Here is an 18,357-nt window from a genome sequence, read left to right as displayed (position 1 = left end):
ACCTCATGAGCGGTGCCGATGCGGCGGGAGCCCCTCCGAGGGGGGAAAAAAAAAAAAAAAAAACCAAAGGAAAAAAAGAAAAAAACACCTGGGGAAACACCGGTAGAGCGGCTAGGCCAGGGCTGCCGAGGGAGCCGGCTCTGCGGGCGGGCTGGTCGCCGCCCGCCCCCTCATCACCCCCGCGGAGGGCGGCGGGGTGTCGTGCCCGCGAGGGGCGGCCGTTACCCGCCCGCTGGGCGCCGGGCCCGCCCTCACCTGCTCCCGGGCAGATCCCGCCGGCGGGGGACGTGGCGCTTTCACCTGCCCGGGGCCGCGGATCCGCGGGGCGGAGCAGCCGCGCTGGGCGAGGAGGAGACATGGCGGAGGCCGCGGGCAGGAGCGGCGGGTGCCGGCGCCCCGCAGGTGAGGCGCTGCCGGCGGTGGGGGTCGGGGGGGGAGCGGCGCGGGTCGGCAGCTGCGGGCGGCCCCGCGCACCCGGCCGGCTGCGGGCGGCCGTGAGGAGAGGGAGCGCAGCGGGGCCCGCCGGCGGCGGCGGTGGCCTCCTCTCGCAACAGGTGCGGGGCCGCCCCGCGGCTGCCCGTGCCCGCCGGGCGGCGAGGGGGCTTTCCTTCCTTCCTTCCTTCCCCCGGGTGTCACCCACCGCGAACCGCCTCCTGCGGACCCGGCCCGGAGCCGGCCGGAGGGGCGGCCCCACGCAGTAGCGCTGCGGCCCGGCCCGGCCGGCGGGCAGAGCCGTGCCGAGCCGGTGGGGGCGGCGCGTCCGGCCCGTGCCCCGCCGTGACGGCGAGGAGAAGCAGCCCCCCTCCCCCCCCATCCCCCATCCCCCGGCCCGGCCGAGGGGTGTCGGCGGGTGCGCGCCGTCGTGCCTGGGGCACCGCCTGTTGTTCCGAAACCCTTCGTTTTCGGGGCTCGGTGTGCTGCCGGGCGCCGGCCCCGCGACAGGGCTAACGCGAGGGTGCCGAGCCGCGCGGGGGAGGCCCGGTCGGTCCGGTCCGGTCCGGTCGGAGGGGAAGGGGCCCGGGGAGGAGGCGCGGGAGCCCGGGGCGTGCGGGACGGCGGGTTTTGAACGGGGCTTGAGGTAGCGGCGAGCTCTGCGGTTAAGGGTGAATACCTGCAGCATCCAGCTAACGGGGAGGAGGGAAGCCCCGGCGAGGGAGGAGGGATGTCTCGGTGGGGTTACGGTACCTGATAGCTGCGCCTCGGCGGCGGCGGGCGCCTCTCTGAGCGAGGCCTGGGGCGGTCTGCAGGAGCCCGGGGTTTCGGCTGCGCCTTAAAAGCGCGCAAGCCACGGGCTTCTAAAGCCCGTGCTTCCTATAGGGAAAGCAGGGAGGTGTCTTTACATCTCCGCTAAGGAGGGACATACGCTGCTAGAGCATTTAAAAACCCTTTTATTTTGTCCTGAGGGCGAGGAGGGTGCAGGGAGGAGATTTTGGCTTACGCAAGCGGATCGGCTGCTGTATCACTGTTGTAGGCGCAGATGCTGTTTGCTTTTGCAGGCACTGGAGGGGTTGCCTTTCTGGCATGTTCACTAGGAGGGCTGCTTGCTGGACTGTGAAGTCTGACTCCAGCTTTCAGTCCTCTCCTTTCTTCCTTTTTTTCCCCTCCTTCCACAGTACAATTCCATTCACCCTTTGCCAGTTCTTCACTTCTCCAACGTGAGTCCAAGTTTATCTCTGAATCACAGAGTGAGGTCTTTCATCAAAACATCTGAATAGGCCATCTGGCTGTTGGTTAACTCTGTTTCCCCAGTATAATATTTTTAATACATATTTTATATAATGTAGGCATGCAGTCATAAGCAACAACTGTGGGCAGAATCATCCAAATGTTGTCTTTCTGTATTAAAGTCAGAAGTATAGTGCTTTTGCTCAGAAGTCCTTTTTACAAATTGCTCCCAGCCATCACTCTTAAGTTCAGCTTCAGAAAGGATGTGCATCTGTTATCCTATGTGTTTCAAGGTTTGTAACTACATTAACTTCACTTTCCACAGGAAGAACTGGCTGTCAATGTATTTTTAAAGCCACATTTAACAAACTGTTAACGAGTTCCCTACTTTAAATTGTTGATGTGATTTTTTTTTTTTAACTTATTATCAGTCTTTTTAATCATTACCAAAACTGGAGGCGAGCTGCCAGGTGATATGCATTTTACATATGTGTAGTTTTAACGAGTCTTATGTGCCTAGATTTATTCTGAGTTTGCTTTGTAGTTTCATTTCATGTTAACTGTGTTGAACTTTTACTCATTAGGACATACTTCTAGACAGGAGGTGGATCTGCTTGCATGAGTTGTTGGGTATTTTGAGTTCCAGTTGCTTTGTGCTGTCAAAGTTCATTCAGAACTTCCTCGTGTGTGAAATGTCAGAGTTAAACTTCCTCTGTGAAGCTGTTTGTTGTTGTCTGCGGAGGTTCTTTTAGGTCTCCGAGTTATCACAGGGGCCGCTTTCCAGGCGTTCACAAACAGCAACACCCTCGCAGCATGTCACGGAGCTGCTCTGTGGCTGTTTGGTCCATCTGTGAGCCAGGAGATGTGTACCCAGGCAGGGCCACGTGGACAGCTTCGGCTGTGGTCTGCTCTGCAAGCAGAACACCCGGGTCCGGATCCGGCTCCTCAGGAAGGTCAATGTCCCATCCTGGTTTGGTGAAACTACCTACTGGTTGATTTATTGCTCCTGTTTAAAAAACCAAAACAAACTAGCTAAATAGCTGTGTGTTTGTTTGGTTTGGGTTTTGGGCTGTTTGGTTTTTTTTTTCCCCTCCTGTGGCTAGCTAGATATACAGACTTTCAGAGCTGGTGCTGGGGAGAGCTTTAACAGCACCATGAGGATTTTGAAGAGAGTTGTTACAAGTGGATCCCTTTATTGTTGGGCAGATGGTCTGCTGCGCTTAACTAGCTTTCTTCAGGTGAATGGCTTAATTACCAGGGTGAGGGTTTTTTTTTTTACTGTGCCATTCATAAATGCACAGATGGCAAAATGATTACAGTGCTAAGGGGTTACACTAACTTATCCCAGTCAGAATTTTTTAATCATAGCTAGTTGACCATCTTATAGTGCTACCAAGCTTTTCAGTGATTCCGGAGATGAGCAGGGCCCTCTTGTGGGGAATACCAGAGAAGCTTCTAAGGCACCTCATTTTCTGGCTGCCCACCCGTAAACACGGTGGTGCCTCGGGAAGCCTGTGAGACTTCCCCACGCGTGCTCTTGGCCAGCTCTGGGCACAGGTAACAATCCACTTAGGCGCTGGGAGACCAGAGAGAGCAGTATGCTGGCTTCGTTGCAAAAAACGTTATTGCAATAATTTTGCAAACTCTTCTAGTTTAGTGTTCTTGTCTGAGTGAGTTTAATATCATTCTGTTCTTTTTGCAGCAAAGCAAGTCTGCGCTTTAAATGATGTCAGTGCCAGGTAGCTTGTTAAAGCCAAACACTGAGGTGTTCTCTCTGTAACAGCTGGTGAGACTTTTCATCTATCACTTGTTTATCCTGGCATTTTCTCCATCTGAGAATAAATCAAGTTTTAGCTTATTGAGTTATCTTTTTATTTTATTTTTTTTTTTTAACAAATAGATGCATTGGAGGGCAGAACACAAAGGTACAGAAGGCAAGCGGTAGGTGGGAGCTAAAAACGCCGCCTGGCTCCCCACGGCTCCTTCCCAGCGGTGAGAAAGCATTTTGCCGGAGAGGGTTTACCCGGTGTTCTCGCCCAGGGATTTTATCTCTGCCCGGCCCGGCCGGTTCCCGTTCCCTCCGGGGGGAGCTGCCGGCCCCGCTGGGCACAGGGCGCTGGTGTCCCCGGGTCAGTGTGGGTGAGAGGAGCCGCCGGGGCGGGCGGTCGGCGTCCGTCCGTCCGTCCGTCCCGCGCCCCGGCAGCGGGGGCGGCCGTCCCGGCCCTGCGGTCTGGGCGGGCTGTACCGCCCGAGGGTTACCGTGCTCCGGCGGCTGCTGTCGGCTCCGAGTCGTCACTTAAACCTCGGTTATCAGGGCGCAAGGGTCGTGAAGGTAACGGTGATTTGAAGCGAAATGTTATGTTGCCGTGGCAGTATATGCTTACAAATGCTAAAAGTGTGTATGTTGTTGGAGTACTCTGATTTCAATCCGTAATTACTTAAACGTTAGCCCTATTGTAAGTATTTCCTATCTTTTAATACATAAATTAAGCCGAGGATCTGCAATTCTTCTGTTGCCACCCCCCGCTGATAAAACCTATTCAAACTTTGAAATTCTGTCCCGGTTCTTACAATTACTTAATTGGTCTTACAACATTAACAGTCTCCTGAGTCAGGACTTCAGCTCTGAATGAATGAGACTGATTTATCAGTAGCTTGTAGAATGAAAATGATACAACTAAATTAAAAGTGTGGGTGAGAGGGTTAAAATCCTTACAGAAGCCATCCTTCCACTTTAGAAAGCTGCTAAAGTACTGTCTCTTGGTATCTTTCATTGGTCAAGTAATGTTTGTGCAAGGACTATACGCTGTGGAAAAGTTTGAACAAGCCTTTTTATATGCATATTGTGTAATGTGAGTCAGGCTGTCTTTCTCCACCCATCTACTCTTAGCACTGCTAGTGTAAAAATAAAAGAAGCGGGGGGGGGGGGGGGGGGGAGGGCGGGCAAGGGAGGGGAAAAAACACCCCCAAACCAACAAACACAAAATCAACCAAAAAAAACCCCAACCCAAAACCCCACCCACAAAAATAAAAACAAACGCAAACAAAAAACCCAAAACAAAACACTACTCCAAAAAAACCCTCCAGAACTCATGAAAAATCAGACCTGCTAAATGATGTTGGAGCAGTTGGCTTAAGTGCTACTTCCCCTACAGGAAGAGAGCTTCTACTAATCTAGCTGAAGTTGTATGCATTGTCATTTTACTTGGGCTTCATTTTGAAAATGGATGTTCTTTTGTATGTGCTATTTCAGACTGTAAAAATTGTAAATTTACAGTAATCTGAGATGGCTACTGTTTTATTTGTATGATAGCTGGTTTTTTTACTATCACAGATAAACAAGTTTAATACTTTACAGCTGAAAATTATTTGTGGTATTAAATGTAATTAAATATGATCAGTGCAATAATTGCCTCAATTATGTAAATACTGTATAATCTTGCAACAACATATTTTCTTTTCCACTTGAAAAAATGTGCATAAACCTAGACCCACAGTACAAGCCACAGCATGCTGCTGATGATGTTGCGGTAACTCTCTTTGCACAACCACTTTTCCTCTGGGAAGGGGATCCCCTGTGTGTGACTTCTGCTAAACAAATGCAGTGGCCTGCTAGGAACTGTGGCAGAACAGGCTACATGCATATTACACATGTTTAAGCTGAAAAAGACTATGAGAAGACAGTATGTTTGTTAAACTGCTTCAGATTTAATTCTGCAGCTGTTCCTGAGTATTGATCCTGGAGTTGTGCCATATTTGCTTTCATTAAAATCAATCTGTGCTTTCATTAAAATAAGTAGAAGGTATATTCATAGCCTTTGTGGGTTTGGAGAAAAATCTTGAAAATATGTATCCTAGGATATCTGTCAGAGTTCAAGGAAAATGACCCAAAGTTGTCTGTTAAGATGATATATGGGGGGTAGGCTGCCTCATTATTCAAACGGATGGAGTTAGCAACCCTGAGTCCTGTTGACTTTAAGATTCTTCAGAGATGCAAGTGGTGGGACGATTCGTGCCCTACACTGATAGTCATTGTGAGACTAGATTATGGAGGGGAGAAATAAAGTACCGATATCTCCAAATATTTCTTATGTCTGTGTCTGATATGCTAATGTGTTCTCCTTTAAAGTTAATGGAATCTAAAAGTCCAGACTTCTTGGTCACCTTCTAAGAAATGTGTTGGGAAGTAAGACGTCAGGAGAGCACTGCTAATTAACCCAGCACCAAGTAGTTCACAGTATTCCATCTATCGGATATGGCCGGTAATAAAACAATGGAGAAAATATTAATTTGGTCTTGGCACATTGCCTTTTCTTTCAAGTATGTTCACGTTTCTATGAAAAAGCTTAGTGCCTTTTCTTTGAAGTATGCTCACATTTCTACCAAAATGCTTAGTAGATACGCAAGTGCTCTTAATTTTGAGTGCTTTACAAGTGCTTGGTTCTCTTGACCTGAGTACAAACTAGGTATTTGAAAAATAGTTCTTTTTACAAATGGAAGCAGTGGAAACACTGACCAGGCTGTTAGTTAGTAGGGTAATCAGCATTGATGACTTCTGTCTTCTACTGAATTCCAGTTTCCTACTGCCCTGTGAAGTCCCCGTTCCTCACTGCCTTTCCTTATTTAACTGAGCATTGGCTGAAGTTACATGATATGTTCTACTCTGATCCAGTATCATTGTTACGTATAAATAGAAAATGTTGGCTAAGAATGATCTAGTATGTTTTTATTCATCGTGGTACGCATTATGCAATTTTTATAATTAGTCATACTATGCAAATCCATTTAATTAAAAAATGTAACAAGACTTGTTAATGTACAACTTGTATTGTTTTATTGGTGCGTATGTGTTCAAGGTGTTTGTGGATGATGAGATTCTTGCCTCCGTATTCACATCTTTCGCTCTGATGAGTGAGTTTGAGTCAGAATAGGGCAGGGCTCCCAGCCTTCTCCTCAATTTTCCTACGCATGGAAATGCACACAGGTTCAGTTTTAATTGACAGAAGGGAAAATGATTAATGCTTACCTTCTGCCTAGTCACTTCTGAGGAGCTCTCAGCATCCCTTGGTCCAGTGTGTGGCACTGCACATGTCAGGGGGACAGCTGAAACTGGGAAGAGGTCACCTCTGAGAGAAGCCTTCAGTGCCTGAGCACATGTGCCAAGGCATGTTTCCCGGTGGAGCTGCCTCCTGCTCCAGGGTCTTGTAGGCAGTGCGGCTGGCTGCTGGCACAGCTGCCTGCCTGTGATTCACCAGAACTGCAGTGGGTAAGGACAAGGTGGGGAGTGGAGAAGCAAGTCTCCTACATCATGTGAGATGATTGCCATGGCTGCTCTTATATTCTTCACCCGCAGGACTGTAGATGCTGTCGTCTTACTGTTTTGATCAAAAAATCTAGAATGTGCAGAGTCTTTGCAGCACATATGATGGGACCCATAAACAGATGGGCAAGCTAAAGGAGCCAAAATAGTCAGAATAGTTGATGGGAAAATAAAGACCTAGTGTCTGCTTTTCATTTCCAGACCTAGCTGATTTAAAATTCATCATCCCTTAGGTAGATATGGTTAATAATTCTGATTTCAATTTATTGGAAAGGGAGATACTGATATGTGAAACCAGAATAAAGATGCTTTTGTTCAAACTCCAGGAGGGAAAGGGGAAAAGAGCTGAACCTGCCTTTCTAAGTTTGCTTTCTGAAGCATCGTAGTAATCCACTGCGGCTCCTCTCTGTTTCCTCAGCATGTATTTAAGTGGATGTTTGCTTAGAAAAAGCCTGCTTTTTCTTGAGTTGAAGCACCTAATTCAATGGATGAATGAAGAATAAGTTCATGAAAGTACTGTGGTTTTATGGCCTTGACTTTTAGAAGTGAATCGACTCATTGCTTATTTAAAGCTATTCAGAGTGCATCTATACTCTTGACAGCAGGATTCTCATTAGTCAAAAAGATGAAGGTTTCCCTTCTTATTCTCTAGCATTTTATATTCAATCTTACTGATCAATGCAAGGGGCCTTTTTTGCTTCCAAGAAGGTAGAAAGAAGAAATCAATGATTATATCAGATGTTTATACACTAAATACAGAAGTTGTTTAAAAAAATTAATGTACTGCTATAAAAATAATCTGCCAGTCCTTTATTATCTTGTATATAAAAGTGAGGCCTTAGAGATATCTTTGAAGAGAGACTTAGAAACCTCTGTAAAGACGAGGTTATTCTCAGTCCTTTTTTGACAATAAGAGATAGAAGGAAAAGAGAATACAAGAGCAACAGTGGAAAAGATTAGGTGTGCATGATGTTTGAGACAGTGGTTGGCTTAATGGAAGCAAGTATTTTTTCTGATATGGTGACTATTTTTGCTATTTCCAACTTAACTTTTCTTTTTCTTTCTTTTTTTAAACCGGGGAGGGGGGATCCTGACTGTCTTTTTAAGGCTATTTTGCTCTGTCCTAGATTTACATGGCATTGAAAAGAAGGCTTCCAGTCCTTTGATGCTGAGTAAATAGCTGTTTTCTCACACAAGCAGGGGAAGGGCTCTACTTTCTCAGGTTTTTTGGCCTGATTTAAAACCTAGTGAAGTAGAAAGTAAATGCAACAAGATGAGTCTCCTGAAAGAAATTAGGGAGAGATTGAGTTTGGAGTTTAGTTAGTGTCCATAATCTGTATTCCAACATTGTCCTGCGAGGAGAAGGGAGTTGGACTTGATGACCGTTATAGGTCCCTTCCAACTTGAGATATTCTATGATCTAGCACTGTCTACATTATGTATTTTTAAATGACTTCTTAAAAAAGGCTTTTGACATAGGTGATTAATGTTGAAAACATCCATACAAAATATGATTGTGTGTTTTCATGGGTAGGGGCATTAAATTTTTTTGGTGCACTGTTTTTGCAGAACAGGATGGGAGCTTCTAATTGTACCTTGATTTTCCTGATCTTTCTTTCCAAGAAAGAAACATTTGGACCCTAGTTCCCAATGGAACCTTACTGTTTCATTCTGAAAAAACATGTCTATAAATGCAAAATCCTTTCTTGATGCTACTATATAAGCTGGATACCTGCCTTGCCCTGAACCTCTCAGTACTAAGAAAATCAGAAATAATAGGGAAATATTGGCAAGCTGGAAAGGAGCATATGTTAAAATAATGTATTGACTTGATCTAATTCTTGATACAAAATGCACTTAAGTTGAGGGAAAGCTTTCCTTTTATGTTAAAAGGTCTTGAATCAACATCCAAGAGCAGAACTAGAACAATGTTTATTTTGCTTTACAAATACTGTGACCCAGACCTGTCTCAAGTTTGTGGGTGGTTTTTTTTTTTTTCGGTTGGTTGGGGTTTTGGTTTGGTACCCCACAAGAAAATGATCTTCAGCTGTTAGCAGTTTTGGATAAAACTGAAGAACAGGATAAGAAAAGGATTGTGGGTAATGCTCTAAAAGTACTAAAGCACATGTGTGACTTCTCTGTTCAGCTTGTAGTTTTCACAGTCCAAGCTTTTCTTTCCTTTATTGTTTCAGTAGTTGAATAGTTGTTGAGTAGCTCTCGTAACAGTAAGGTCATACAAGGTATTTTAAAAGAAAAAAAGTATTTTGTAAGAATCAATGAATTCTTTCAAAAGAAGAATTACCTGTTATAAGTGGAGAAACTGAGGCTGGAGGTTGCAACTTACCTCAGCCTTCAGAGAACTTAAGTGTTAGAGAGCAGCAGTGGTGAGCAGGCGACTCTGGCTTCTGAAACTGGCTTGATGCATCTGTGCCTCAAACTGTTTTTTTTTAATTCCTCTGGCTGGCAGTGGGTAAGAAGAGGAGCTTGAAGGCTGGAGATAAGCTAGTGGTCACATCTGGGGTTCGCAATAATGGCAGACTTTAGATTTTTGTGTGTGTTAAGACTGACAGCTTATTAGACCTCAAAGTATTGAGTGGGTGGGTTTGGTTTTTTTTGCGTTTTGGTGGTTTGGGCTGGGTGCGGGGAGGTTCCCCTGTCAAACCCTGGTTGCTTGCTCTTTGGGTATGGTGTTTCTTTAAAATAGTATTTTAAGTGCTCTTATACTAAGAAAATAGCAGGAGAAAGACATGAAATTCCTGTAAAATGTAGCTTGATGAACATAAAATGGGTGTCTTGTGGAGTGGGAGGAAAAAGCTGTACATTGTGATTCAGCAATGTCTTGTGATTGCTTCTGTTTGTAGGGCTTTTCGTAGGCAATTTGTCTATAAATTTCTTTTGCCCCTTTTGCAATAGTATATGATCCTGCATTCAGTTGGCTTGATTTTCTGTAATGTAACCTGGTGTGCCCAATGATACAAGATAGCTTCCAGTTAGTGATACACTAAGTGGTTTTTTTCTTGAAAACATACACTGGTATGGTTATCACAGCCTGACAATTCTTGTGAAAAGGTACAAATTGTCTTGTCTTTACAAGTTTTTTCTTTTCTGTTAGTTAGCAAACTTTTGTTGAATACTGTCTTTTGTCATTCCCCCCCTATGAAAGAGCATAAGTTAATAAGTTCACGCTGGCAAGAGTGCTTCACAAGGCAGCAGCTGTAGAACATGAACTTAGGTGCAACTCATTATACTCTAAATCACAGTAACGAGCTTCATGTAGGTTCTGGATAGCTTACAGGGACTGAAGCAATCCTGTGAATGAAAAGATGGCAAATCTAGAGTTCAGTCATTGAAAAGTATCAGATTACCCATGGTAGACTACATGTAGGTATCATGGTGACTGTTCTGGTCACTGGCTTCAACTTGCTTTTCATTTCATAGGCAGAGATATCAAGCCTTAATACCTGATGTTAAAGCAGAAACATCTGTTAGCATGTTATAAATATTTACATTTCCCAGATAATATAATTATCCTAATAGTCTTTGTTCAAACTGCTGTTTAAGACTGTTGCATATCAGATAATGTATTGTGCAGGTAATTATGCCTATAGAATCCAGTAGGTGAAAGTGGGTGTGTTTAAGTGTAGTGGTTTAACTGATAATGAGTTTGAAAGTGGTATAAAAAGGAAAAAACCAAAAATTATCCAGTGCCCTCAAGATATACAGTTGCCCTCGTTCCATCTTTTGAGAGTCTCACCCCATCAGTAAGAGCTCAACTGTGACTGTATTAGTACACAGTCTGACTAATGGCATGGGGGGCGGCGGGAGGAATCACTGATAGGGGCTGTGTAAGCAAATAGTTTGGGGGTTTGTTGGTTTGTTTTGGGGTTTTTTAAAAAGAATTTAACAGCTTTGCTACTAAAATTATCCACCAGTTTGCTCCCTCAAGGGAATGTTGCTTTCATCCCGGTTTTCATATAGAAGCTCCCACATAGCTGAAACAAGGCTGAAATAAAGCTTTCTTGCTAGGGATACCTCAGGAATTTCTTTTTCTGCCCTAAACCAGTGGATGGAGGGAGGGGATTTGTCAGTACAGTCTGGTTTTATGCAGAATTGGTACCTTTTTATGCATGTTTAATAGTTTTATTAGGAAGATGTTTTTACAAAAAAACAAGTACCTAAAGTTATGTGGTATCTTCTGTTCTAACAGATGCCTTTCATTTGTAATAGGTTGCAGGTGGCTAGGGTGCTATTTTATTAGGCATTTGGAAGCATGTTTTGGGCTGGCATAGTTTTTAACCACAGAGGACTTGAAATAAAATCATGCTATGTAAGCTGAATGTGCTGTTGATCCTTTTCCTCTGTCAGAATTTACCTCTCCATTAGTAAGTCAACAGAAAGAAATATGCACCAACGCCTCAGTTGCCTGTGTGTCATAGCTCAAATCCATCTTCACCAGCCCCTGAAGCACTAAACTTAGTCATTACTATGTTTTGTACTCAGAGCAAGTCACTCTTACGGGTGCAGGGGATCCTACAAGGACCAAGGAAGGCATTCTCAGTCTTGTAGCTGTTCTCTGTGACTCCTCAGATAATAGGGAAATGGAGGCACTGGGACAGTTATCATACCTGTAAGCTTCAAAGGCGCTTTGGAAGCCCCTCCAGTTAGGTGTATTTTTTTGTTAGATACTTTTATATGTTTTAAAATGCCTATTTAAGTAGTTTAGCAATTAAAGGTGATTGATTAACAGAATGTTTAAAAGGGCAGGAATCCTTTCTCAGTGACTTAAAACAGTGAAAGGGAGTGGAATGCTAATTAACTAAGCTGCCACGCAAGTGTTGTTTTCTGTTACTTTTGTTCTGTTGGCAACAGTCTTGGGCACGTATGAAAAGTATTCATGGTAGTAACTACCATCCTCTTTTTGTGGCTATGTGTGTACTGTTATGTAGTATTTGTGGTAGTCATTAAGTGGGTGGGATTTGAGGAATGCAGCTGTTTCACTTGCAGGATGAAGTAGTAGCATGTATAAACCTTGGAAGGCAAATTGCTGAGCTAAAGGACAGCTTGTGTTATAGCTTTTTTCTTACCTTTTTTTTTTCTTTTTCTGTCCACGCCCTTTAGTACAAAGCTTCTTTAAATGTAGACAAATGTCATCATGTATAGCTTCCGTGTACGCCCAGACAGTGCAAGGTGTAGCCAAGTGGCAGGACAGAGCCAGTAGGAAATATGTACTGCAGGCGAGCTGCAGGCTTGGTTCAGAACTGGTTCCCTTCTGCAGAATACTTGTGTTTTGGCTGGGTGTTTTGTGCCCACTCTGGAGAAGAAGGAAGAATGGTCCAGCTGAGCCTTCAGGTGGTGCTGTGTTCTCCATCCACTGGGTTCCTGGCTGATGAGCCTGAGGTGTGTGATAACAGAGCTGTCCTGCCAGCTGAGCATGATCCCCTGTAAAGAGCATCCCAGGCCACTGTGATACATATCATATTGACTGTCATAAACTCGGACCCTTCTTCTTCAGTATTGTTACCCATGTCATTGAGGTGATCACATATGTCTGTATAATCCTGCGTTTTCAATATGAGCCACCTGCAGACTTGTCAACTAATGTATGTGCCATCTCGTGGCAAGTGGTCATGTTACTTCAAGTTTCTCTGTTAAAAAAAAAAAATCTGCAGTGGGGAGAATCCTGTAATTTGAACGTTATAGAGATGTTCTAGCTTGCAGTTCTTCAGTAGCATTTTTAAATGGTGAGTGCACATTGAATCAGAGAGATGGAAGTGGATAAAAATTAAGGTTGCACAGGTGGAACATCCAGCATGTTGCATAGTGGCGTTTGGAGCTGTGAAGAATGGAACATGCAGATTGCAAAACTTGTGAGCAAGTGCTCTGTCATAAATGGCTAAAGAAGATCCAGAATGCCAGCATATGAAGGAAATCCAACTAATTAAAAGCACCCAGGCTGTTCATATTTTGTCATTTTGTAAAGTGAATGTTAATGGTTGGTGCTGTAAAACTAATGGTGCGGTACAGTATATTGACTCCAAAAGTCCTTTCGTTGTCCGATGTTGTCTGTACAGGCTGGAAATGCTGATTTTTGAGTTTTCACACATGGAAAAGAATGTTTCAACACATGCCTGTAATTGAGGGTGTATGCACTCCTAATGCGAAAGGTATGCACTGCATAGGAAGGTGATTAAGTTAAGGGGGGGGTGGGGGGAGACACGACACCCAACACACGCGTGCGTATATGGAAGAAGACTCGCCCTTATTGTTTGAGTTTAGATTAGGCTAAAATTTCTAAACGTGAATAAACAGAGCGGCTGGCAAAATGCAGGTTGGTGCCTGGAGCCTTCCAGGCTTCTTTTCCCTCGGTGCTCATCTGCTTGTGCAAGCAGAGCTCTGTCCTCCCGCCGCCCTGCGCGGAGGAAGGAGCAGTCAGTCCCCGCAGCCGAGGTGCTTCTAGCTCTCTGCGAGCGGGTGGGAGACAGCGTTCCTGAGGCTGGCTTGCTGCAGCTGAGGAGACAACACTCATAGACCCCCTTTGATTAGGATGTGTCAGTGTTGTCAGGGCAACTGTTAACAGCGGCGTATCATATTTTCTCCTTGTGTTGCGTGCTGAATATTTTAGCATGCTGTAGCTGGAAGAGGGTTGCAGGGAAAAGGGTGCTGCGGCAAGGAACCTGGAGCTGTGGGCTGGGATCCGATTGAACAGGTTAAGACAGCGAAGAGCGGCATCCAAACCAATGTGCCTTTAATTAGGGCTTTTCTTGAAGCTGGGGAAAGACTGCAAGCCTTTTGCTTCCAACTGGATGTTGGTATTTGTCAGCTGTTTGCATACTGCTTATCCGTAGGGGATCTATTACAAGTGCTCAAATGAACAGGCAGTGTTGCAGCTAGCAGCTAAGCAGGGGCTGCAGTTTCTTACTTTTTTTTTTTTTGATAAGCAAGAGGCAACAGCAACATGCCCGGTTCAATTACTGCCCTCCGACAAGAGAGACTGAAGAAAAGTGCCAGGCAAAATCCCCTGGGTTTATTCACCATTAACGAAGAGGATGAGCAGCAAAAGAATGGGAATTCCAAAAGACCAAAAGGTATGTTGCAGTTCTGCAGCGCGATCAGGGCAGTGTGTGAAGTACGCTGCACAGGAGGCACAATGTTTTATTAGCTCTTCTGTGTGCTATAGAGAGTCTGTAAGTGACTGGTGCAGTTTGGCAATGCATATTGGCACCCACAAATGCACTCTGCATGATAGGTGTCTGTATTTAAATCCCCTGGATTGTTATGCAATAATCTGCTTTGGACATGAAGAAAAAATACTTTTTAGTTATTAACCCCATTTTTTCTAGTAGGGATGAGGGTCCTGCATCAGAAACATATCCGTGAATTTCTGTGTGTGTCTTCTTTGATTTCTGTGCACAGTCCAGATAAACACCTGTAAAAAACAGTGATTGCAATCCTGAAGAATACAGAATGCAATACCAGCCTGTTATAGAAGACAGCTTTGCCAAAGACAATGTAAAATTAGCAATACTTCCATTCGTGTGCATAAGGGGCAGTGTGCCTTTGGCAGAGTATAGAAAAATACACATTGTTCAAATACACTGACTTTGAGAAGTCTGACAAAAAAAAACCCAAACCACAAAAAAGCCCCAACAAATTGTAAATGCTAAAGAAAAATATTTATGGTGTTTAAGGTAGGTGAGTGGTGGTAGTGGGGGGGGGGGGGGTATGCTGATGGCCACTGATTTATAAAAGAGGTCTCTCAAGCCTGTGTAGCCACTATCTTACATACTTACATAATGTAATTAATGTTTTCCACATGGATCCTAGTGCTTAAATTCTGTTGGTCTAGGAGGTATCCTGCACCTTACAACTGTGACTGGCATTTTTAAGTTTGACAATTTTTTTTTTTTTTTTTTTTTGTGTGATCAAGTGATTCCATTTATGTGAGCACTCATTTTTGTGATCTTATTCGGGGGGCGGAGGGAATTGTACCAGATTTTTGTTTGTTTACAAAACAAATGTTAGTTTATAGCCTCAAGACAGTGTTTCAAATTTCGGATGTTGCCATTCTACCATGTAACAGGAGAGGCTAGCAAGCATTTAAATAGCAAATTTATAGTATGTATATTTATTAGAGCTGAAACACTTACAGCTAACTCGTTATTTTCTTTTCCTTGAAGGAAGAAGGTAGCTTGGTAGCTGTTACAAACAAATTCAGAACCCAAGATTTTTTGACTTTGCAGCTTGCACTTTTTTTTTTCTTCTCAGAATAGTAATGAACCTGACAGATTTGAGTGTTGTCATAAAATATATATTGCCAGTGCCTCATGTGTTAGGGTCTTGTGTACATAGTAACTTGCTCTTCTGTATATTTGAAACTGCCCATATAATATTGAGATGCAAACTCTAGTGTGAGGTTATTGAGTTTTTAATGTTTTAAGAGGCATATTACTTTCCTTTATCACCCACTGGATGACTTCTAAAGTCAGCAGTCCACAAAGCTAAGAATCAATAATTTTCCTGGTTTTGTTCAATGGCACTGATAGTTTCCCAGGGTAAAAGTTCTTTTTGACTTAGCTAGTGTTTTCTACTTGCAGTGGTTATACAGATAGGCTTATCCTTTGCCTCTTTTGTTATAACTGAGATTCCATTTTTGATTATTTCTTTTTTCTCTTGTTGCTGTGAAATATAAGTAGACAAATGTGCACAGGAGCACAGACAGCAAACTAACAAGTGCATGTGGTTTTAATAAGATAAAAATTTGGTGGCTTACCTTGAATGCTCCTAGTGAGAAATAATATAGGAGGCTGTACAAAATATTTTGAAAGTAAACTCATTTGTTTTTCTTTTACTAAATACTTAAAATGGCTCATACTGTCTCTAGAACACCATTTGCACACTGATACATGTAGTTATTTACCTTCCTGTACATATGAATGTGTTATCAGTGGTTAGGTGGGTTAGAGCTGGAATGCCTGGTCATGGAGAATGCATGTATTCAGGGTGGTGTTCTCCCTTCCCTTCCCAGTATGAAGCAAGGTCACTCTAGTGCAGCTCTGAGCTGAAACATAAGATGTGTGATGGACCCATGTAAGGCTTTCTTGAGTCTTTAAGAGTCTGTTCTGTTGTTACTTTACAGTGTTTGCTTTGTTGTAGTTCTTTACCTGTCCTGTTTGCTCAGCAAGCACCTTCAGCTGCTGAGATGTTTCTTTGTTATTTTCACCATGCTATCACACACCAAGTCAGTGTGATCTTCAGTGGGAGGTGGGCTACATGTCTTCTTCCTCTGCAGTTTCTGTAATCATGCTGGACCTGTCTTTGTACAGCAGTTCAAAACCCAAGAGGCCTTTAATGGATCTGATACTCTGTAGTAGTAAAACAGCTCATTCCTGTATTAAGGATATTTTAATATCATCACAAGTTCTAAAATAATTGACATATTGGTAGTTCAAGTCTTCTCAGAATACTTAGACTCTATTAGAATTTGTATGAGAGTTGTTTTTGTCATCTGGGAAACATATTTATGTGGATCATCAAGTGGCTAACATTTGTGAGATTTTTCTGTAAATTGATTTTGATATCAGCCATTTCTTTTCTTGTCTTTGGCTGCCTCTATTGTAATCCGAGAAGTCTGGTAGGCAATGAGTTTGTTCTTCTAGTGTAAACAAATAATGAAAATGTTTGTCAAAGTTCTTTTGTTGTTGTTTTTGTTTGTTTGTTTTTTTAAATCTGGAGATATTAAAGGCCTGCAGTGATCTTTGTAGCAATGTGCTCCTGATACTTCCTTTCCTTTGACGTGAATAGTATACACTGCTTCTTCACCAAATATTTTAACTTCCTTTCCTTCTCTTGTCTTTGGGACAAGGCCTGCATTTTTGTTATGTGTCTGTATAGCGGCCACTACTGCAGGGTGTTGAGGTCCAGCTGTTGCATAGTAGAACAGTGCAAATAAAAATGACTTTCAATTGCCTTTTTTACTTTTATTAACATCCTCTATTCTGCTCTCCTGTTATAACATACAAGAATTGTGCTACATAGTGCACTCCTGAATACAATTTGTACAGGTTTACAGAAGCTTATTTTGCACTTGAATTAGTTTTGGTTTCAGTCATCAGCTTTCCAGCAGTTCTGCAACTATATCCACAAAGAAACCAGACAAAAGAGGCACAGAACCACACACTTAACAGCTTCAGTGTTCTCTTAAAGTTTGTGTTGTAAAACAAATACTGTTTCTGTGACTGAAGATAGTGTGTGAATGTCATTCTTTATGTAAATTACAAATATATGTCTAGGTAGATTAGTGTTTAATTAAAGGTATCCATCCTGTGTGTGTGAACTTTGGCCTCAGCCATTCTTTGAATTCAGACACAAGCAATTCAATTCACCTTAGCATTTCCCTCTGCCCTGTTGATTTTGTGCACCTTGAATGTAGTCTTAATAACTGACCCAATTTTATGAAATTTTAAAGTGATGCCTCCTCTCCTTCCTCTTGGGGGCGGGGGGAATACTTTCTCAGACTATTGATAATACTGTGTTTCTAAAACTATCACTCGAAGAGCGTGGAAAAGTAATGCTCATATTTCTGTATTATAAATTTTGAATAATTAATAACTGAATTAGCTACCTTATGAGATTTATGGCAAATGAATGAAAAGAAGTCTCAACTAACATAGCAAAGGAATCCTGCACCTGCCTGCTTATTTAAAACTGATCAAGGCAATGTATATCTAATCTGCTGAGTAAGTATCACTGCTAATAAAAAGCTAGACATATATGCTTTAGGTTTCTGAACAGTAACACTGATTCTTTGTCATCTTGACAACAAGAAAAGGGCTTTTTCCAGTCTTTTGGTGCATGGCAGCAATGTCTGTTATTACCAGCAGATTTCGCCGCTGTTGTGTGGATGGTGATTTTGTGTTATGCTCATTTTGGATGTAGTCATTGCTCATCCAGAGAGATGAGGGAGATTTCTTGACACGACTGTTTATGTGCTTAGTCTGTGTTCTGCATGTATTGGGGAAATAAATACTCCTTGTTAAACTTAGCTTGGCTAACTTTGAATTCAGTTGTTGTTTTGTTGCTGTATGTCTATACCCAAACACAAACTTAAGTTACCTGAAAGAAAAGGGAATTTGGTATCTTCAAGGGCACTAAACTGATAGTCCTGGAAACTGAAACCGTATACCTACAAAACAGGTACTGCATGGGGTGTGGAAATGTAATCTTACCCACGATGCGGAGTCTATGCCTCAGGCTGGATCTAGAATGACAGCTTGGTCTCTGGCTTCCACCACACTTTAAACCAGCAAAACTGCCTGGGATGGTGGTTCTCCCTATGGGGCCTCTTAATGCTAGTCAGTAGGCTGACCTGGTTT

General features: G+C 43.2%; 1 protein-coding gene across 7 annotated transcripts in view; it reads left to right on the top strand.

Moving 5' to 3' along the window:
* Positions 1 to 278: 278 nt before the first annotated feature.
* Positions 279 to 18,357, top strand: part of MAP7 (microtubule associated protein 7) — a 125,403-nt gene continuing 107,324 nt past the window's right edge. The window contains exons 1-2 of one of the 7 annotated variants that reach the window (XM_049799859.1): positions 327 to 402; positions 13,924 to 14,070. In XM_049799859.1, the coding sequence (XP_049655816.1) occupies positions 357 to 402; positions 13,924 to 14,070 (193 nt within the window). In that variant the 5' untranslated portion in view covers positions 327 to 356. Of the gene's footprint in view, positions 403 to 13,923; positions 14,071 to 18,357 lie in introns of all 7 variants that reach the window. The other 6 variants (XM_049799857.1, XM_049799858.1, XM_049799863.1 and 3 more) reach the window with 6 other exon arrangements.

Source organism: Accipiter gentilis, chromosome 5 (genome assembly GCF_929443795.1).
Source record: "Accipiter gentilis chromosome 5, bAccGen1.1, whole genome shotgun sequence".
In the NCBI taxonomy this organism is placed as follows: Eukaryota; Metazoa; Chordata; class Aves; order Accipitriformes; family Accipitridae; genus Astur; species Astur gentilis.
This window is presented reverse-complemented; position numbering and strand designations above follow the sequence as displayed.